This window comes from Halichoerus grypus, chromosome 4 (genome assembly GCF_964656455.1).
Source record: "Halichoerus grypus chromosome 4, mHalGry1.hap1.1, whole genome shotgun sequence".
In the NCBI taxonomy this organism is placed as follows: Eukaryota; Metazoa; Chordata; class Mammalia; order Carnivora; family Phocidae; genus Halichoerus; species Halichoerus grypus.
Genome location: NC_135715.1, coordinates 12,338,032 through 12,356,706, shown reverse-complemented (window position 1 = coordinate 12,356,706; position 18,675 = coordinate 12,338,032). Strand labels below are relative to the sequence as shown.

Below are 18,675 nucleotides of genomic sequence, written 5' to 3'. Positions count from 1 at the left end.
CGGTTACAGAAAAGAGAGCTTCGGTCTTGTTACAGCAACCATCACACTCAGAACTACATAATGGAAAATGAAATCCCTACGCTCACCCAGGAGAAAATCCGAGATTTAGTACCTGGCCATCACCCAGGAAGCTTGTTATTTTCAGAAAGGTGTGCGTTCCAAAGAGCAACTTTGATTATGGCGGGGCAGAGGTCGCTAACCTCTTCTGCTGCAGAATTCAGAGCTATTTGGTGGATGCATATTGCAGTCAGCATTTCTTATCTCCCATCTGTGTCAACAGGATCGCTCTCTGAGAAAGCTCAAGGGGCGTGCATGTTGAGCCTTATACGTCCGTATCCTGACAGTAAATCTAATCAGCACAGTTGAGTGGTCCTCGGTCCTAGCACCAGCCATGGGTCACTTGGATGTAACTACTGATCGGAGTAAATAAAGCAGCTTAGAATCAGGCGTGCCAGTGTTGGGTACAGAGTCAACCTTGGCTCCTGTTGTTACTCTAGGCCTAGCAGGCCCTTTTGTCTTTCTTTTGGCTAAAGAATTTAATAAAGTAAGTGTACATTATACCTTTCTGTGATTACTGACTTGGAGGGAGAGCAAGCAAAACCAAGAAAGACAGTCTATTAATAATTTCCCACTACTTAATGAAATCTCTTCATTAAGGTATTTCCTACTATCTAACAAAGCATATTCCATATTTTGAACCATTTAGGGATGGAAATTCTAACTGTAATGGTTCATGACCTAGAAATTAAGAATTCTCTCAGCATCATGATGGGCGTGAAGAGTGCATTTCTAGGACTTGGACTTGGGAAGTTGGAAGGAATGAAGAATCTGCTGCTGTCTGAGCAGTTCTTACCTTTAGGCAGAGAGGAAACTCCTCCCCATCATCACCAAGAGTGAAATTGAGGGAGTGAGCTATGTATTGCATTTAGGACTGTATGGCATGGCAGGCAGAAACAGTGGTCTCCAAGATGTCCACGTCCTAACACCTGGAACTTCTGGATGTGTTACCTTCCATGGTCAGGGGACTCTGCAGATGTGATTAAGTTAAAGACCGTGAGATGGGGAGTTTATCCTGGACTGTGTGGTGGCCCCAGTGTAATCACATGGATCCTTAAAAGAGTCAAAGGAGGAGATGTGAAGAAGGAAACAGAGGTTGGAGTGATAGTGATTTCTAGGAGGCCAACATGAGCCAAGGAATGTGGCAGCCTCCCGAAGCTGGAAAAGACGGAACCGGATTGTCCCCTACAGCCTCCAGAAGGAACACAGCCCTGCCGACACCTGGATTTTAGCTCAGTGAGACCCATGCAGACTTTTGACCTCCAGAACCGCGAGATAATAAATTCGTGTCATTTTAAGTCCCTAAGTTTGTGGTAGTGTGCAAGAAGGGCAATAGGAAATAAAAAAAAGGATTTGCCTCAAGCTCTGTACATGTAGGTCTTTATCGCTCACTCACTGTTCACATCAACTAAGACTCAAACCTCCAGCAACTTTAATTTGCCCGCAAAGTGCTCTTTTTTAAATAATTTTTTCCCTTAGCTACATTTTCTACCTGTGGGTTCAGGAGTCCAATCCCATGCCTGTTAAATGGGATCTGGCAGAATCTTTACTTGCTCTGCTAACTTCTGCAGGTTACTCTCTGTGAGCCACCTGTAAAGTGCCGATGATGCCTCCCTGGGCCGCTACAAGGAATGAGGCGGTCTGAAAATGGTTTCATAAACCAGGAGGAAAATGAGTTAAGTTGATCAACCCTGGATTCTTTTAGGTGGAAGGGCATGGGCCGTGGGGAGCAGGAGGTTGAGCCTTTGCTTGGGACACCCTTCCTAATCATGTGGCTTTAAAGATTCAAAGCACTTAACCTCTGGCCCGCCATTCCTTCACCTAGAGATGCTGACACCATCTTTGCAAGTTGGTTAGTAAGATCAGATCTGCAGGAATGAAACGAACTTTGCTCTTCGCTGCATCCCATGAAGACGGCTGGGGAGTGCAGACGGATGTATGGAACGGGCTGATTTAAGATGAAAATATGGGCAAGAATTTGTGACGGGGGATCCCTGGCAGGGCTGAGAGGGGCTCTCAAAGTAGAGGCAGTCCCCTCTAGGGTTGCTCACAGTCAAAACAAGAAGGTCCTTATGACATCGTCCTGGGAAATTAGGCCACGGGGATTAGCAAGTTGTGGACAGAAGAAAGCCAGTCTTCTTAAACACAAGCCACAGGGGCAAGCACTCATTTTCAATTACGCTACTTTTTGAATGGGCAGCACTCCAGTGTGCTGCGTGCATGCGGTTGTAGGGGTTTCACGATCGTGTTTAATTCCCCACTGCAGTGGTTCTCAAAGTGTGGTCTCTGGCCCAGCAGCGGCAGCTCCTGGGAACCATCAGAAATGTGCCCTCTCAGGTCCATCCCAGACCTACCGAATCAGAAACTCCCCGTGTAAGGCCCGGCCGTCTGCATGTGATCAAGCCCGCCTAGTGCTGACGCTCTACAGTCTGGGAGCCCCTTGTCGCTCCAGAGCGATGCAGGGGAGCAGTCAAGGAAAGGGTCCGGTGTGAAGGCGTGCACCCTAAGTGGTGGCTCCGGGCCAGGTGATCAGCTCCTCTGATATGACTCTGACTCCGTTCATTGTGCACCGGGATGACCGAGACAAGTAGATGCCTTGTCTCCACCTTTCCCGTCTCCCGTTCACCGCAGCGGACCTGAGCTTCCCCAGATGGAGCCATTCAGGATGGCTCTCGAACCTGCCTGGCTCTCTGCTACCTGTAAGGTCAGACCTCCCGCTCAGCACAGCATAACAAGCCCTCCAGGATCTGACTTCCATCTTCCTCCACCCCAGCGGTCAAGCCCCACGACTCCTAATTCTCTCTCGGCAACAGGCTCCTTCAGAGCATCCCAGCACCATTAGGATTTAGCACTTCACCCCTCCCCTTGGCCTCCCAGATACTCTCTCCTCCTTTTATATTTCTCTCTCTCTCTTTTTAAGATTTTATTTATTTATTTGAGAGAGAGTGAGCGAGTGAGAGAGAGAGAGAGCAGGGGGAGGGGTAGAGGGAGAGGGAGAAGCAGATGCCCCACTGAGCAGGGAGCCCAATGCAGGACTCGATCCCATGACCTGAGCCAAAGGCAGACGCTTAACTGACTGAGCCACCCAGGCGCCCCCTTTTAGATTTCTTTAGTCTTTTTATAACTGCCCTGACAGAGGGCCATTGTTCTGACTTCTGAGCCAATGTCACAGAGCCTCACATAGCATAGGATCCCTCCCCCCTTTTCGGTGAGGAAATCGAGTGTGCGCCACTTCGAAAAGAGCCCAGCAGGATACGCACCCAGCTAACTGCGGTTGACCTGAGGTGAGGTGACAGGAGGCATGGGGGGGGGGGACAGGCAGGGGCTGAGTGCCTTGTGTGGCACACTTGGTTTGATTGGTTTTTTCCAAAAACCGATTAGCTTTGATTAGGAAGTGAGGAGCACTCTTCTTTCCTTAAATGGGCTGGTCCTGGACAGTCGTCAGGTCAGCTTTGGGACAAGTGTTGCACCTGTCATCCCGGCCCCTGTTTCTGGAGTGGCCCGTCTTGAGGCTGTTTCTTGGCCGACCTGATCGTTATTTTTCTTACTTGGCTCTGTCGCCACGTTTCCCGCCCTCAGGGCCCCTGCTGGCCCGTATGGCCCTTCTCTGCGCGTGGAGGACTGTGATCATTTAAGCTGGATGCTGCCCCGGGAGGTATGGCTTGACCGGCGGACAGCGGTGTACGTCCAACAAGAAAAGGTGTCCCTGGCTGGACGCCCTGCTTGGCAACGAGGCACGGGCCACATTCCAGCCCCACGGGCCCTCACGCCGGGTACCTCCTGATGTCTGTGGCCAGTGCCCTGCCCATCCTTCTATTGGGTGTTTTGTTGTTGTTGTTTTTTAATAGAAATAGCCACTTTTCCACAAATACTATCTTCCCCACTAAGGGACAGTCTACTTTTCCACTGACCCATCAGCAAACAGCTCCATCACCAGAACACACTGGTGTAAGGTTTTCAGAATGTCAAGGGGTTTAACCAAGTTACCCCTGTGGAAAGCAAATGAGTTATCGGTCCTTTGAGAACTAGGAACGTCAACTGAACCCTAATTGCATGAAGCTACTTTAACAACACAGGGAAACCAGGGCTAATGGGATCGTGTAGGTCTTATTAAGTGACTTTGGCATGGTGCCACCGCGGGGACCAGATCATTCTGGGGGCGCTGGTGACCCCGTATCCATATAGGCCACACTGGCCAGAGGCGCGAGCCCAGCTGCTGAGCAGACAGATACAGAGTATAAAATCACTTAGCTGTATCTGGCTCACAACTGTGTCACCCCCTTGTTGTGGGACCAGGACCGCTGGGAGCTGGCTCCCCCGGCCGGTCTGCCTTCGCTGAGTGAGTGACACCCAGCCTCGTATCTTTATCCAGCCAGCGGCCAGGCCTCTGACACCTCCTCCCTCAGCCTGGGGACCCCGCGGTCAGGACTGAGGGAGGCAGCCCTGGGTCTGGGCGCTAGCTTACGGTACAGAGTAGCTTTAAACGACGGAGACGTATCCTCCCACGGTCAGGAGGCCGGGGGCCGAGACCAATGCGTCAGCCGGGAGGGCTCCTTCTGAGGCTGCGAGGGAGAATCTGTTCCGGCCACTCCCCAGCTTCTGGGGGTTACTGGCCACCCTAGCCGTTCTCTAGCTCTTGATAGCATTACCCAGACCTCTGTTTCCATCCTCACACAGTCTTCTCCCTGCATGTGTGCCTGCGTCCAAATGTCCCCTTGGTATAAGGACACTGGTCGTATTGGACTGGGGGCCCCCCTACTCCAGGATGACCTCATCTGAACGAATTACATCTGTGAAGGCCCTATCTCCAAATAAGGTCACATTCCGAGGTTCCAGGGGTTAGGACTTCAGCTTATGAATTTGGGAGGGGGACACAATTAAACCCATGACAGTCAGAGAGCATTTGTGGTGCCCGGCCCATTGCTGTAGGTTACAGATAGCCTCCTATCTTTTAAAAAAGATTTCTACACAGGACTGTCTAAAATCCGAGGCTTCAGAGGCCCATAGTGGCCACCTCTGATGGGTTTATAAATAACCCGTGACTTTTAGCATCTTGTTTCCAGAATTACAGACATGCATCGCTGAGGGCCATTCCCATTCTCCTTCAGTAAGAAATGATCCCTCCAGGTCCCAGGAGCCACCTGCCTTTGGATATGCTCAGAGATTGTTTACTTCTCAATTGCAGGGAAAGTGGGCCAGGCCAGAGGGTGCCGCAGAGTTAATATGTAGTAAGCTCTTATGCAAAACCGAATGGGCCCAGGGCCAAGCCTAAGTTCTGCCTCAGGTATGGGCAGGGTCGGTCACTCAGCTGAGAGCATTTCCTGTGTATCAGGAAGGTGACCCTTGTTCTCCCGGTGACGTCCTTTATCTACACCTGGGCATTCTTTTCTTCTGGAAGAACAGCCTTTGTTCTGAACTTAGAGGGAGTCTTGCTTTCAGCGCTCTCCTGCTGAGAGTCAGTAAATGATCTATTCGCAAGCTAGCGGTAAGACAGACCTACACCCCCGCCCCCAGCAGGCTCTAGAAGGAAGCAAGAGGGGGGAGCATGGGAAACAGCAGCAAACTGTGCACCCCGAACAGGCAACAGAAACAAGTCCGTCACATCAGCCCTGAAATACTGTGTCGTCATAGGCGAGAACGATGCCAAAGGCACGCAAGTGTCACCAAATCGAAAGGAACCAACCTCCCGGTCTTTTGGGGGTTTGTTTTGGAGGCCATTAAGTTAGAGATCCTAAATTTTATTATTTATTAATTTGAGATCCTAAATTTTAGACACAAAGTTTTTTTGTTTTTGTTTTTGTTTTTTTTTTGCACTTAGATGTTAGATCATGACTGGAAAAAAATGCTTATGATCACAGTAAGTGTAAAGTTAGGATCTACAGCACATTTTTCCCCCCAGTTGATATTTAGGCTGTACATGGCTTTATTCCTATCACGAGAATATCTCTAAGAAATTTCTGGAATGGTAAGATATGTGTATTTTAAAGATTTATTCATTTATTAGAGAGAGAGAGAGGAGTGAGGGGAGGGGCAGAGGGAGAGAGAGAGAGGGAAGCAGACTCCCCACTGAATGTGGAGCCCAAAGTGGGGCTCAATCTCATGACCCTGAGATCATAACTGGAGCTGAAATTAAGAGACGCTTAACTGACTGAGCCACCCAGGCGCCCCAATAGATGGCTGTTTAGAACTGACTAGTCCTATACCCAAAAATCCATCCGTCTCTCTGGGGGAAGATACTAGTCATTACCTGTAGCACCTCAGCTGAAGATGCAAGCCACAGTGGCGTCCTCTTTACACACTAAGAATACTTCCTGCCTAAAGTCATATATAAGTGACATACATCTTTCAGAAGAACATTTTCTATTACCACGTGTACTGGGTTGAATAGTGGCCCCCAAAACTCATGTCCTTCCTAGAATCTCAGATTGTGACCTTCTTTGAAAACGGGGTCTTTGCAGATGTAAGGAGTTGGGGTGAGGCCATGTTGGAGAAGGGTGGGTCCCTAACCCCACACGCCTAGTGTTCTTATGAGAAGACAGCCATATGAAGACAGAGCTGCACAGAGGGGAGGTGGTGTGAAGACACACGGTGGGGGAAATGATCACCTGATGATGAAGACAGAGACTGGAGTGACCCATCTCTAAGCCAAAGAATGCCAAGGTCTGCTGGCGACACCAAAGCTAAGAGATGGAGATTTTCTACAGCCTTCAGGAAGCGCATGGCCCTGCAGGCACCTTGATTTTGGACTTCCAGCCTCCAGAACTGTGAGACTACATTTCTGCTGTTTTAAACGATCAGTTTGTGATACTTTTGTTACAGCAACCACAGGAAACTCGTACACCACGTGAGCTGACGTGTTTTGACACGTTGGGAAAAAAGGTTTGTTCTTCCAAAAACATCTCAAGTGTACCTTCTAATATGTCCTGATAGAGCTTACAATAAAATCTTGCCTCTTGAGGCAGACTGTAGAAGTTCAAATGCTTAGTCTGTGAGCTTTTCAATGGGTCTTCTTATGTGAGTACATTTTGTGAATTTTCCAGTATTAAGTCTGATTCTTGAACCAAAGTTTCCTTTGGGTACGTGCTCAGTTTCACACGCTCCCCACACAACAACTGGATGGCTCTACACCCTCTTCAATGACAGGCTCCTTTCAGGAGCCCCGTGGGGGGCCCTGGCTGGTGTCCAGGCTCAGAGGAACTAGGTCTTCCTCATTCTCCAGGAAGTTTGTGGAAGATGCTATCCCTTCCCTTTGGGGCCACTTTCTAGCTGCTGAGACTGTCCTTTAACTCTGTGCCACCTGCAGAGGGTAGCTGCCCTTGTTCTGAGGCTCGGCGGCAAGCAGAGGCACCGCATGGCCTGTCTGACCTGGCCCCCTTCACAGCAACCCCATGAGATGGCCCCACTGTCCAGGTTCCTCAGTGATACATTCCTGGGCTCTGAAACCAAGAGACGAGTTACAAAACAGAGGTTCCTGGGTTCTTTATGTTGCAACCCTCGGATTCTGAGTCAGTGGTTAGCATTCGTTTGCAGATAACACTGCTCTTATTCTTTTACTATCATCACGGAAGAATGTGAAATGTTCCTCAGAGTCCACCCTTGTTTTTATATCCTTCATCAGCTCACCTGGGACACCAACCCACTTTCTCTCCTGCCAGGGATAGGATCGAGATGCAGTTGTGTCTGAGACCTGCCATAGCCCGGAGAGGTATGAGCGCGGCTGGCTGGGTGGTCTGTCCCCACCCCCCTTCGTATGCAGCTCTACCCTGGAAAAGACTGCTGTCCCTCTCACTGGTGAACTAGCCAGTTGAGAGATTCCTCATGTGCTCCCTGTTCTTCAGTAACTCAAAGGGCAGCAGGAAAAGTATTAATCAAAAAAATCCAAATAAATCAAACCTGGAATAATTCCACCCAGGACATTTTGTACAGGTGTGAAGGATGAGGTAAAAATTCAGCATGAAGACAGCGCATCCTCCAGCTTTGACAAGACACCATAAAGCCAATGGTACTTTATTTACCTCGACTATCCCTCAGTGTGGAAAAGTGTTGTTTATGGGTTTGTGGTCCTGCTCCCTGAGGATATAAGTTTCTTCAAGATGGATGGTAAATAAATACCTGTGTCAATCAGTGACTTAGGCTTACCCCCCGCCCCCCCCACCCCGGCAGCCATAGCTGGACCACATGGATTCATCACTCCTGCTCTTTCCTACCCTACATTCTTAGCCTGCACAAGCTAATTTTCAAATTCTAGCTACTAATTTACTGCAAAGTTGATCATCACGGACCAGCCAGGGGCTAGGTTGCACTAGATCTTACTGCCACGATCTCATCTGGGGGGCACAGCAGCAATATTTGGGCATGGGTGCAGGTTGAGAAAAACAGAGCTTGTCATTTAGAGTCATTCACAGCAGTGGTTCTCCACGTGGCGTCTTGGGACCAGCAGCAGCAGGACCTGGGAACTTGTGTAGATGCTGATCCTTGAGTGCTGCCCCAGACCCACTGAAGCAGAGACTCGAGGGGTGGAGCCCAGCATTGTGTTGGAATTAGCCCTCACTTTGGTGATCCTGATGTACACTAAAGACTGAAGACCACTGACCTACAGACATGTCAGCCTGAAAGATCCCCGGGTCAGAAGTTCTCTCCTCCTGCTGTCTGAGGGGCCCACGATTCCCCCAAGTGTCAGCTGCCCAAGGCCCCCTTCTGAGCGGCTCCAGCTTCTAGTTACACACTTATAGCTTATAGCAGGTTGCTAGCTCCCCTGGGACTTCAGCTCCAGTCTTTGGTTTACCCAAGAACTTCTAGAAAGAAGCAAGAAGGTGGAAGAACTTTTAAGCGACCAGGTTTGTGGCACCTTCAAAACCAGCCCAGCATTTTATGCTCAGGCAGGAAGCTGACTGGAAAAACCCATCAGAATCCCACAAGGCCAGCAGGAGGCTGAGAGGTGGGGGGACAGGAATATAATCAACTATCCTTCATTAAGTGAATGAATTCCTCAAAACAGCCTGGAGGCTCTGGCAGAAGGAGGCAGGAGCTCGTTTCATAGAACCTGAAGCCTCTTCATACTTCATTTTCAAAGTGAAATACGGGAAGTAATTTCCAAGAGCAGCAACTTTAGTGCAGACTCTTGCTCAGCTCTGGGTAAAGGAGGGAAATGGGGTGAAGGGAGAAAGAGCGGATATTTGAAATCTTCAGCAAAAGCATCCCTAGCCCCACAAAAGCCTCACCTGAGAGGTTCTCTGCCATTCGGAAACCTAACTCCACAAGACAGCTCTTGGGAAGGCAGCGTCCTCTCCATCCCTGACTCTGATAAGCACACCCAGACTTTAAAGCAAGACTAGGCGAACGATGGTTCACGGGCCAAGTCCAGCTCACCACCTGCTTTTCTATGGCTCACGAGCTAAGACTGGTTTCCATGTTTTTCAATGACTGAAGAACAATTTTTAAAAACTATTTCGTGACACATGAAAATTACATAGAATTCAAATTTCTGTGCCCGTACATAAAGTCTTACTGGAACACAGTTCTGCCCATGTGTTTATATATTTTGCACCACGAGGGCAGAGTTGAGTGTTGCCAGAGACTACGCTACCTCCCAAAGCTGGAAATATTTACTATCTGGCCCTTTACAGGAAAAGCTTGCCAAACCCTCTTTAAAGCAAAGGGTTTGCGGTTCATGATTCTAACTGGACACTGCAGCCAGGTTTAGCTATGCATCGAAATGCCCAAAGCAACTTTTCATTCAGTTTATTCTTGTGGATTCTTGTTGCTGTGTTACTGAGTCTAATAAATGGTATAGTTCTGACTCTTACTGCATCTCTCACTTTCCTATTCCATCCCAACTTCTGCTCCCCATTCCCAGGGCCAGCAAAAGAACCCGGTGTGAAAAATTAGTTCCAGTTTCACATGGGATAAAATCAGCTCAAAGCAAACATGTCTCTAAGACCCGTTGCCTGGCTTCTTTCCCCCCTGACATGTTCACCGAGCATCCCAGGTGTTCCTTCTTCAGTCATGAGGGGATCCAAAGCAATTTTGGCACCATCTGAGTGCCAAAGATCTGTTCTGTTCTCAAGAGGAGAAGTTACTGCTACCTTTTATTTAAAAAACCTTTTAGGGGCACCTGGGTGGCTCAGTCGTTAAGGGTCTGCCTTCGGCTCAGGTCATGATCCCAGGGTCCTGAGATCGAGCCCTGCATCGGGCCCCCTGCTCAGCAGGAAGCCTGCTTCTCCCTCTCCTACTCCCCCTGCTTGTGTTCCCTCTATCGCTGCGTCCCTCTCTCTGTCAAATAAATAAATAAAATCTTTAAAAAAATTCTTTAAAAAATAATTTGTTTTATTTACTACCTAAACTTAGATATTGAAACTGTAGGACTTAAGTAACATAAAACTGGTATGTGGATATATTGCTACTCACATGCTATGCCAATCTCAGTTGAAAAAAAAAAGGGACACCTGGGTGGCTCAGTTGGTTAAGTGTCTGCCTTTGGCTCAGGTCATGATCCCAGGGACCTGGGATCTAGTCCTGCATCAGGCTCCTTGCTCAGCAGGGAGCCTATTTCTCCCTCTGCCCGCTCTGCCTGCCACTCTCCCTGCTTGTGCTCTCTCTGACAAATAAATAAATAAAATCCTAAAAAAAAAAAAAAAAGCAACCACTGAAGGACCAATTTGCAAACTGGAAAGAATCAATTCATTTAGGACTACACTTCAGAAACTAACTGTGTTCACTCATCAATAATCAGGCTGTTGACAGCTAGCCTGATTGGAAATACTTTAGGAAAGTCCAAACCTAGCACAGATGCTCCTCAGGTATTTAGTATCTAAAGATCAAATAAATACTCCGAGCCCCTCCCAGAGAAGTCACACGGAGTGACAAGCAAATGATGTGTGAGGTAAGGATGCAGAACTCCAGCCCAGGAGTTTGCCTGCCTGCAAAGCACACACTGCTGACAACCTCCATCTCCGAGGGAGGCTGTAGCATCTTTCTGGAAAAGGCACAGGTGGCCACAGCTAGAAGTCCCGAGTGTGAACCATGACGTATCGCAGTACAGTGAGACATTCGAGCTTGTCACAGTGGGGCACACCAGGTTCTACACGCGTACACACCCTGACACAACCACGGAGGCTGGTACGGATACTTCTAATGGCTGAGGAAGTCGAAGCCCAAAGAGTTTAATTTACTGACGCAAAATCCTAGAGGTAGTAGGGGGTAGCGGGGAACAGAAGCGCAAGCAGGCCAAAGTCAGACCTGGTTCTCTCCGCCATGGGGCCATCTTGTGCCTGCCTGGGCTCATCCAGGGCGTGACTTTGGGGGAGTCACTTGACTTGCCTTCCCCATCTTTAAGGGAGAAGAGGGCTGGGATGATGGGCTCTGCTCTCTGCTTCTGCATTCGCTCCCCCATGGTCTATTCTGAAGCAGGCAGGATTAAGTCCTTTCCTAGAAGTTCTGCGGACGCTCCATGCCAGTGGAGGACCAGCTACTCTCCTTGGGTGCCTTCTCTTGAAGCTTGAGGACAGTGGCAGGGTGATAAGGGCCACCAAGGGCCTCCAATTCCCGGGGGGCCAGGCAGGGCTCCCACCCGAGCTGCGGGGTCACCTGGCCAGGCCACCGGCAAGGGAGGTGCCAAGGCAGCCACTGAGCGCCCACCAGATGGATGGAGGTTTGGGGGCCCTGCCATCACGTGCGCGACCCCGGCCAGCTTCAAGCCCACTCCCAGCCCACAGGCTGGGAACACGAGGACCGAGGATTCCCAACAGGAGGCCAGGTCAAGGTGACGCCATTGATTCCTGCCACCTCTCAGTCTGGCCGCGTCGGGCTCTCCGCCCCCCCAGCGGAGACCGAGATCGGAGCCGGTGACTTCCCCGGAGCCCGCGGGACCCGGTTCTCCTGACCCCTGGTCGCTCCCGTCCCGGCGACGTGCGCCTGTCGGCGGCTCCAGCCCTCCCGGCTCCGCGCGCAAGTCCGCGGGCCGCCAGGGACAGCGGGGACCAGCGTCGCAGCCCGGTCGAGCCCCGCGGCGCCCCCTTGGCAGCGGCCCCAGCGCGCAGCCCCCGCACCCCGTTCCCCCCCCCTCCCCGGCGACCCCGCGCCAGCCCGGCCGCGCGACCTACCCATGGTGGCGGCTCCGAGGGCTCCCGGCGACTGGCGAGCGGGGAGTCCAGAAGAGAGGCCTTTTTTTTTTTTAAGGTGTTGCTCTTATAATTTTGTTTGCAGGCCCCGCCCACCACCTGTGCAGCTGGAGGTGTGCGGGCGGGGCGGCCCGGCTCCACCCTCGGAGGCGGGGGCCCAGCGGGAGCAGAGGTGAGCGCCCCTTGAGCCCCAGCTGGGGGCCAGCCGTCTGGGGCCAGCCCCGGGGCTCCCCCGTCCCGCCCCAGGCCCTTGGGGGCGGGCCCAGCGCCGGGGGCAGGAACAGCGGCCAGGGACCTGGGCTAGAGACGCCCCAACGTGAGCGCCCACCTGGCCGCTGGTGGTGGTGGTGGTGGGGGGGGGGTTGTTAAAATGCAGGTTCCCCGGCCTCCCCCCAGATGTGCTGGCTCGGCAGGTCAGGGCGGGGCCCGAGAATCTGCATTTCTAACCGGTTCTAAGGCGATGCTGCAGCAGCTCCAGGGACCCCACGTTGGAAACCACTGGGCTGGGAAAGCACCACTTCGGTGCTGAGGAAGCGAAACTGGGTGGAAGCTGGTCAGCTGTATGCGTGCCCGCGCGTGCGTGGGGGGCCTTCCCTAGGGTGTGAACCAGCCAGAGCGTTTCTGGAAGACTCTACCTCACCTTGCTTTACGAATAACGGGAACAAAAATAATAATACAGTCATTATCTCCTGATCATTCTTCTGTTCCCCTGTCTGACTCGAGGGGTTGCGCTTTGCAAATACTGAGAGGGAACATGACAATGGAAAATGGAGGGAGTTTCTATTTTTTAAAATCATGGTCAAGTACACGTAAAACGTACACTGTCACTGCTAAGTGTACAGTGAATGGCACTGGGTGCCTTCCCATCGCCGTGCAGCCGCCACACCTCTGTGCCCACGGAACACTTCCTCTCTGTTCTCCCTCCCCTGGCCCCCCGGCCACCACCATCCTACTTTGCTTCTCCACGAATTTGAGGGCTCCAGGACCTCAGATCGGTGCAATCACGCAGTGCTCCTTTTCCTGTTCTAACGTCTGCAAGATCCATCCACGCTGGCGCAGACGCCAGAACGTCCTGCCCCTCGGAGGCGGATTGACACTCGGCCGTGTGCGCACCACATCTTGTTCACGCATCCCTCTGCCTCTGTGGCCTTCTGCATCTTAGCAATGTCCCCTCGCCCCCCACACGCCCGCTGGAAGACTGGTGTGCGGGGAGAAGCCCTCTAGCCAGGCAGCTTCCCCAGAGGCAGCTGGACACCACCCTTCTCGGGCTTTCTTCCCAGGGCTGGAGGAGGAGAAACCTCTTCAGGTGATGGCTTACTGGATACACACGGGGCAGCCGGTGAGGTTACCTGGAGGCCTGGGGGCTGCAGGTAAAGGGACTCCATCAGGGAGAGCAATGCAGCCCGGACTGAGAGGAGAACGCTCGCCCGGCGGGAGTCAGAGGCGTGTTGTTCATAGTTGTTAGCCTGCCACCAGAGAAGCCACGGGTGGAAAGGTGAAGCTTGTGATAGCCGGTTTTGACCACAGTTATCTCTGTGGGGTGTTATTTCTGTTGAGCTCGTGAAGCCTGGCATCCTGAGCCACTGTAAAGCCACTCTTGTTCTAGGCTAGTGATTCTCAAAGTGGGGTCCGGAGATGCAGCGTCAGCATCACCTGGAACTTGAGACAAACGCAAATTCCCAGTCCCCATCCCTGATCTACTGAATCAGGAACTCTGGGCGTGGGGTGCAGGTGACTTTTAGTAGCTGTGAGGCAAATGCTGTTCCTTCCACCTGTGCACCAAATCCTTCATTCGGTCATCGTTTACTTAGCACCGCCAAGTACAGACTGCTCTGGTAGCCACAGGCACCGGGCAGACAGCCCTGCGCGCACGGAGCCTGCGTTTTGTATCTTCTCGGCGTGGTGTGAAGGGGCAAGTTACTCAAGATGGAGAAGCATGAATGAAGGACAAAAACTGAGGGGGTACAAGAGACAAGCTCTACCGATCCTGAGTAGATCAGATCAGCAAATCCCTAGAATTTCTGGGATGGGCTGGACTTGGAGGCCAGACATTTCTCACCTGACACTCCTTGGCATTTGTGTATTTAATGGAATAACTGCCTTGGGAGCCTCCCTCACCCCTCCACCCTGTCTCAAGAGACAGTAACACTGCACCAGGCTCTCTGTACCTCTCTCTTCCCCTCAGCCCTCCATGGCTTGGTTTCTCAAGGCTGCCATAACCCGTTACCTCGCATTTGATAAATAACAGATTTATTCTCTCACTGTTCTGGAGGCAAAGGGGTCTGAAATCAAGGTGTTGGCAGTGTGCTCCCTCCGAAGGCTCTCGGGGAGGATCTGTCCTCACCTCTTCCAACTTCTGGTGGCTCCAGGCGTTCCTTGGCTCGTGGAGGTATTGCTCCAGTCTGCTTCTGGGTTCACATGGCCTGCTCCTTTGAGTCTTCTCTCCTCTTATTAGGGCACTTGTCACTGGATTCAGGGCCCACCCTAAAGCAAGATGATCTCATCTCAAGATTCTTTATTCCATCTGCAAAGATCTTTTTTCCAAATAGGGTCCATTCATAGGTTCCAGGTAGACGTATGTTTTGGGGGGGGGGAGGGAGCACCACTGAACCCACGACATTCCCCAAAGGGCTCCAAGTCTAGACTTGGAATATGCAGAATCGGCAAACTTGTCCTGGATAAACAGAACTGTGGCTTGGCCTCAGAGGACAGGCCTTATGAAAACTTCTAGGGGAGAAGTGGATGTTAGTGGTAACGATGAGATCAGCCCAAGATGGCGGCAGGGAGAGTCGTCCACACCCAGATCCTTCCTTATTTTCTATTGACCAAAGCACTTAAATGGTACAAAGTTCTGCAGTACTCTATTCTAGTAAGAACTCTGCCTTGAAAAGGCAGCTTGTGAACTTTATGGAGAAATAAAGTGTCATTTTCTCCAGCTCCATCCTTCAGATTGCTCGGCTGTAAAGACCTTTTAATTAATTAATTCTGTTTCAGAGGAAAATTGAGTAGAAGTTTTCTTATCTATCAAGCATCTAGAACCAAGGTGGAGATGCTGATGGGTAAGGGGCAGACTTTAAAAATAATCAACAAGGGGCGACTGGGTGGCTCAGTCGTTAAGCGTCTGCCTTCGGCTCAGGTCATGATCCCAGGATCCTGGGATCGAGCCCCGCATCGGGCTCCCCGCTCAGCGGGAAGCCTACTTCTCCCTCTCCCACTCCCCCTGCTTGTGTTCACTCTCTCACTGTCAATCTCTCTGTCAAATAAATAAAATCTTAAATAAAAATAAAAATAAAAATAATCAACAAAAGCGGGTCCCCTGGCCATCTATCTGAGAAGAGAGAGTCTGAAAAATGGCAAGAGGCAGGGGAAGGAGGAATCTTAAGTATAAACACGTACAAAAAGCCATTTGGACCACAGGTGCTGGAGAAGAGAACCAGCAACTGGCTCAAATTCATTCCGAGATGCTTGTCTGGAGTCCCTGCCCGCGCCATGTCTGCTGGACAGGACCGCCCTACACCTCGCTCTCAGCACCTATTCTGCTGCGATGCACCTGTTGGGCAACATGAGGAATACGTACAAATACCTAAGAAGATGATTTCCTCTTCTTTAACATGCCTGTCTTTCGAATGCTCCAAAACAGCTTTAGCTGTACATATTTATATCGGTCAAACTCTTTCCTAGAGTGAGGGAATGGCAGACCTACGGTTCAGGGTGTGGCGCCTTGGCTGTGAGGGCATAGCCCGGAGGGCCGGTGGGAGAGTGCATTGCAAGTGCAAACTTTCGACGACATCCCAGCGTGGGGTCGGGAGGTGGACTCCTGTCGTAATTAGAAAGGCCTAGACAACAACACAGAATGTTCTCTGAGCATCTTCCACGGGTCAGGGGGTGGTACACTCCCATGGTTTCAAGAGCCTCACAACTGATTTGAGAGAGTTGCTCTTTCAGTGGCATCACCTGAGTGACCTTGAGCAAGTCGCCTTCCCTTGCTGGGTTTTATTTTCCTCTCTTGTCACAGAGAGAGATTCCTCCTCTAAAACTGGGTTCATTTTCTTCACAAAGGTTCTTCCAAAGTAGAGGCTGACTGTGGTATTGGGTTTATTGTGGGGATGAGAGATTATTGTCACTGTTGGAAGGTAATTATTTACGATCTGAATCATTATCACAAATGCTCATGCTGCCTTCTTGTCTGTGTCCCCCGCTGCAAGCACAGTGTCTGGCACTTAAATTCTCAACAAATATCTGCATGTGACCGACAGACTGATTCTTACAATGATGTGGATCAATCTCTTACCACATTAAAAAATATATATGTGTATATAAATATATGTGTGCATATATATATATATATGTAGTTTATAAGATGTATCCACTCTAAATGAATTTTTCTCTTTAATAAAAACCTTACAAGATGATCTTCAGCAACAACCATAACATCAGCTGTCCATGATATTTGCAGGTAAGGGTGGGAGGGGTCACAGGCCCCTGGGTTAGATGCCACCTGGGTTTATGGGATTCCCTAGAATCTTGGGGTACTGTGGGGGAGAAGGCAAGAGTGAGGGCTCAGCATCTCTGGGTTGACTGAGTTCCAGAGGGAATTAAAATAGTTTGCGAATTCTTCAACATGGTACATGGAAAGATTCTAGCCTCTGTGGTCATGTTACTCTATTTTTGGGGGGGGGGTAACAGTTTTATTGAGATTTCACATACCATACAATTCACACATTTAAAATGTATAATTTGATAGCTTTTAATATATTCACAAAGCTGGGCAGCCATCACCATTTTAGAACATTTTCATCGTCCCTGAAAAGAAACCCAGTGTACCATGAACAGTCACCCTCCTCCCCCAGTCCTAGACAACCACTACTCTGCTTTCTCTTTCTACGGATTTGCCTACTTTGGACATTTCATACAAATGGAATCATACAACATGTGGTCCTTTGTGTTTGGCTTCTTTCACTCAGCATCATGTCCTCAAGATCCATCCATGTTGTAGCGTGTGCTGAATGTACGCCATTGTATGGATAGACCACATTTTGCTTATCCGTTCATCACTTGATGGGCATTTGGGTTCTTTTTTTCTTTCTTTTCTTTTCTTTCTTTCTTTCTTTCTTTCTTTCCTTTCTTTCTTTCTTTTTCTTTCTTTCTTTCTCTTCCTTCCTTCCTTCCTTCTTTCACATTTGGGTTCTTTCCACTTTTTTGCAATTATGAATTTTTTGCTGCTATGAAAATGTGTGTATGAATTTTTGTGTGGACATATATTTTCATTTCTTTTTGGTACATACCTCAGAGTGGAATTACTGGGTCATATGGTACCTCTATATTCAATCATTTAAGGAATCGCCAGATGATTTTCCAAAACAGCTGCACCATTTTACAACCCACTACCAGTGTATTAGGATTCGAATCCCTCCACATCCTCACGAACACTGGTGATTATCTGTCTTTTGGATTATAGCCTTCCTAGTAGGTATGAAATGATGTTACTTATTTTTAATATTTTAAAATATCTTTACATATGTTTTCATGTATTTACATAAAATTTTAAAAACATATTTAATATACTTTAATATTTATGAAAGCATTTGAAAGATTTCTTCAAACTGTTTTCTTTAGAGCAAAGCGGGCACTTCCATTTCCCCAAACTGTAGTGCGAGTGTGGACATCTGTGTTGGCAGTTACTGGGTTATATCCTTACCTAGGGGTGGTGTGGGGGGCGGGAATTGGTTAGGGAATGTGAAGAAGAGGGAGAAAGTGGTCATGGGGGTGGAGAAGGCAGTGTTCAGATTTACAAATGATGAAGGATAAAGAATGAACAGATCATTATATTTGAACAAAAGGTCCCATTTTCGGATAATCTATGAAATGTTAGTTCTCTAAGAACTCTCTAAGTTCTCTCTCTGCTCTTTTTATTTCCCTCCCATACAAGCCTCCTGTTCCTTAGCTGTTGCAGTCTTCATATTCTCTCTCTCTCTCAAAATCTACTCTCAGGAAGGAACCTGGTAACTCACCCACACTATGAAATAAATGCCTGATAAGCAATTAGTGTTACTTTTTCTCGAAATATCTGCATTTGAACAGAGTGGGGTGGGGGAAGGCCACCTATTTGAACAAAACAAAGGAAACTCTAACTGCAAAATCAGAAGAAGGGAAGTTTTTAGAAGCAAGAGTTCCTTCCCAGGGGCGCCTGGGTGGCTCAGTCGTTAAGCGTCTGCCTTCGGCTCAGGTCATGATCCCAGGTCCTGGGATCCAGCCCCGCATCGGGCTCCCTGCTCAGTGGGAAGCCTGCTTCTCCCTCTCCCACTCCCCCTGCTTGTGTTCCTGCTCTCGCTATCTCTCTCTGTTAAATAAATAAATAAAATCTTAAAAAAAAAACAACCCAAAAAACAAAAAAACATATTCACTGAGATTCTGGGGATTTGGACATGGACATCTTTGTGCAGGTGGAGGGCATTTTGCTATCCACCATGGGCAGTAAAAAGGCTAGAATATCGCTTTA

At 49.5% G+C, this 18,675-nt stretch overlaps 2 protein-coding genes across 2 annotated transcripts in view; both read right to left on the bottom strand.

The window, feature by feature from the left end:
- Positions 1-12,322, bottom strand: part of SLC15A1 (solute carrier family 15 member 1) — a 49,633-nt gene extending 37,311 nt beyond the window's left edge. Inside the window, exon 1 of the mRNA XM_036122426.2 lies at positions 12,159-12,322. Within this exon, the coding sequence (XP_035978319.1) occupies positions 12,159-12,162 (4 nt within the window). The 5' untranslated portion in view covers positions 12,163-12,322. The remainder of the gene's footprint in view (positions 1-12,158) is intronic.
- Positions 12,323-17,247: 4,925 nt separating this feature from the next.
- The window catches only part of DOCK9 (dedicator of cytokinesis 9), a 327,271-nt gene continuing 325,843 nt past the window's right edge, over positions 17,248-18,675 (bottom strand). Inside the window, exon 56 of the transcript XR_013446892.1 lies at positions 17,248-17,639. The gene's annotated coding sequence lies outside the window, so the exon portion shown is untranslated. The remainder of the gene's footprint in view (positions 17,640-18,675) is intronic.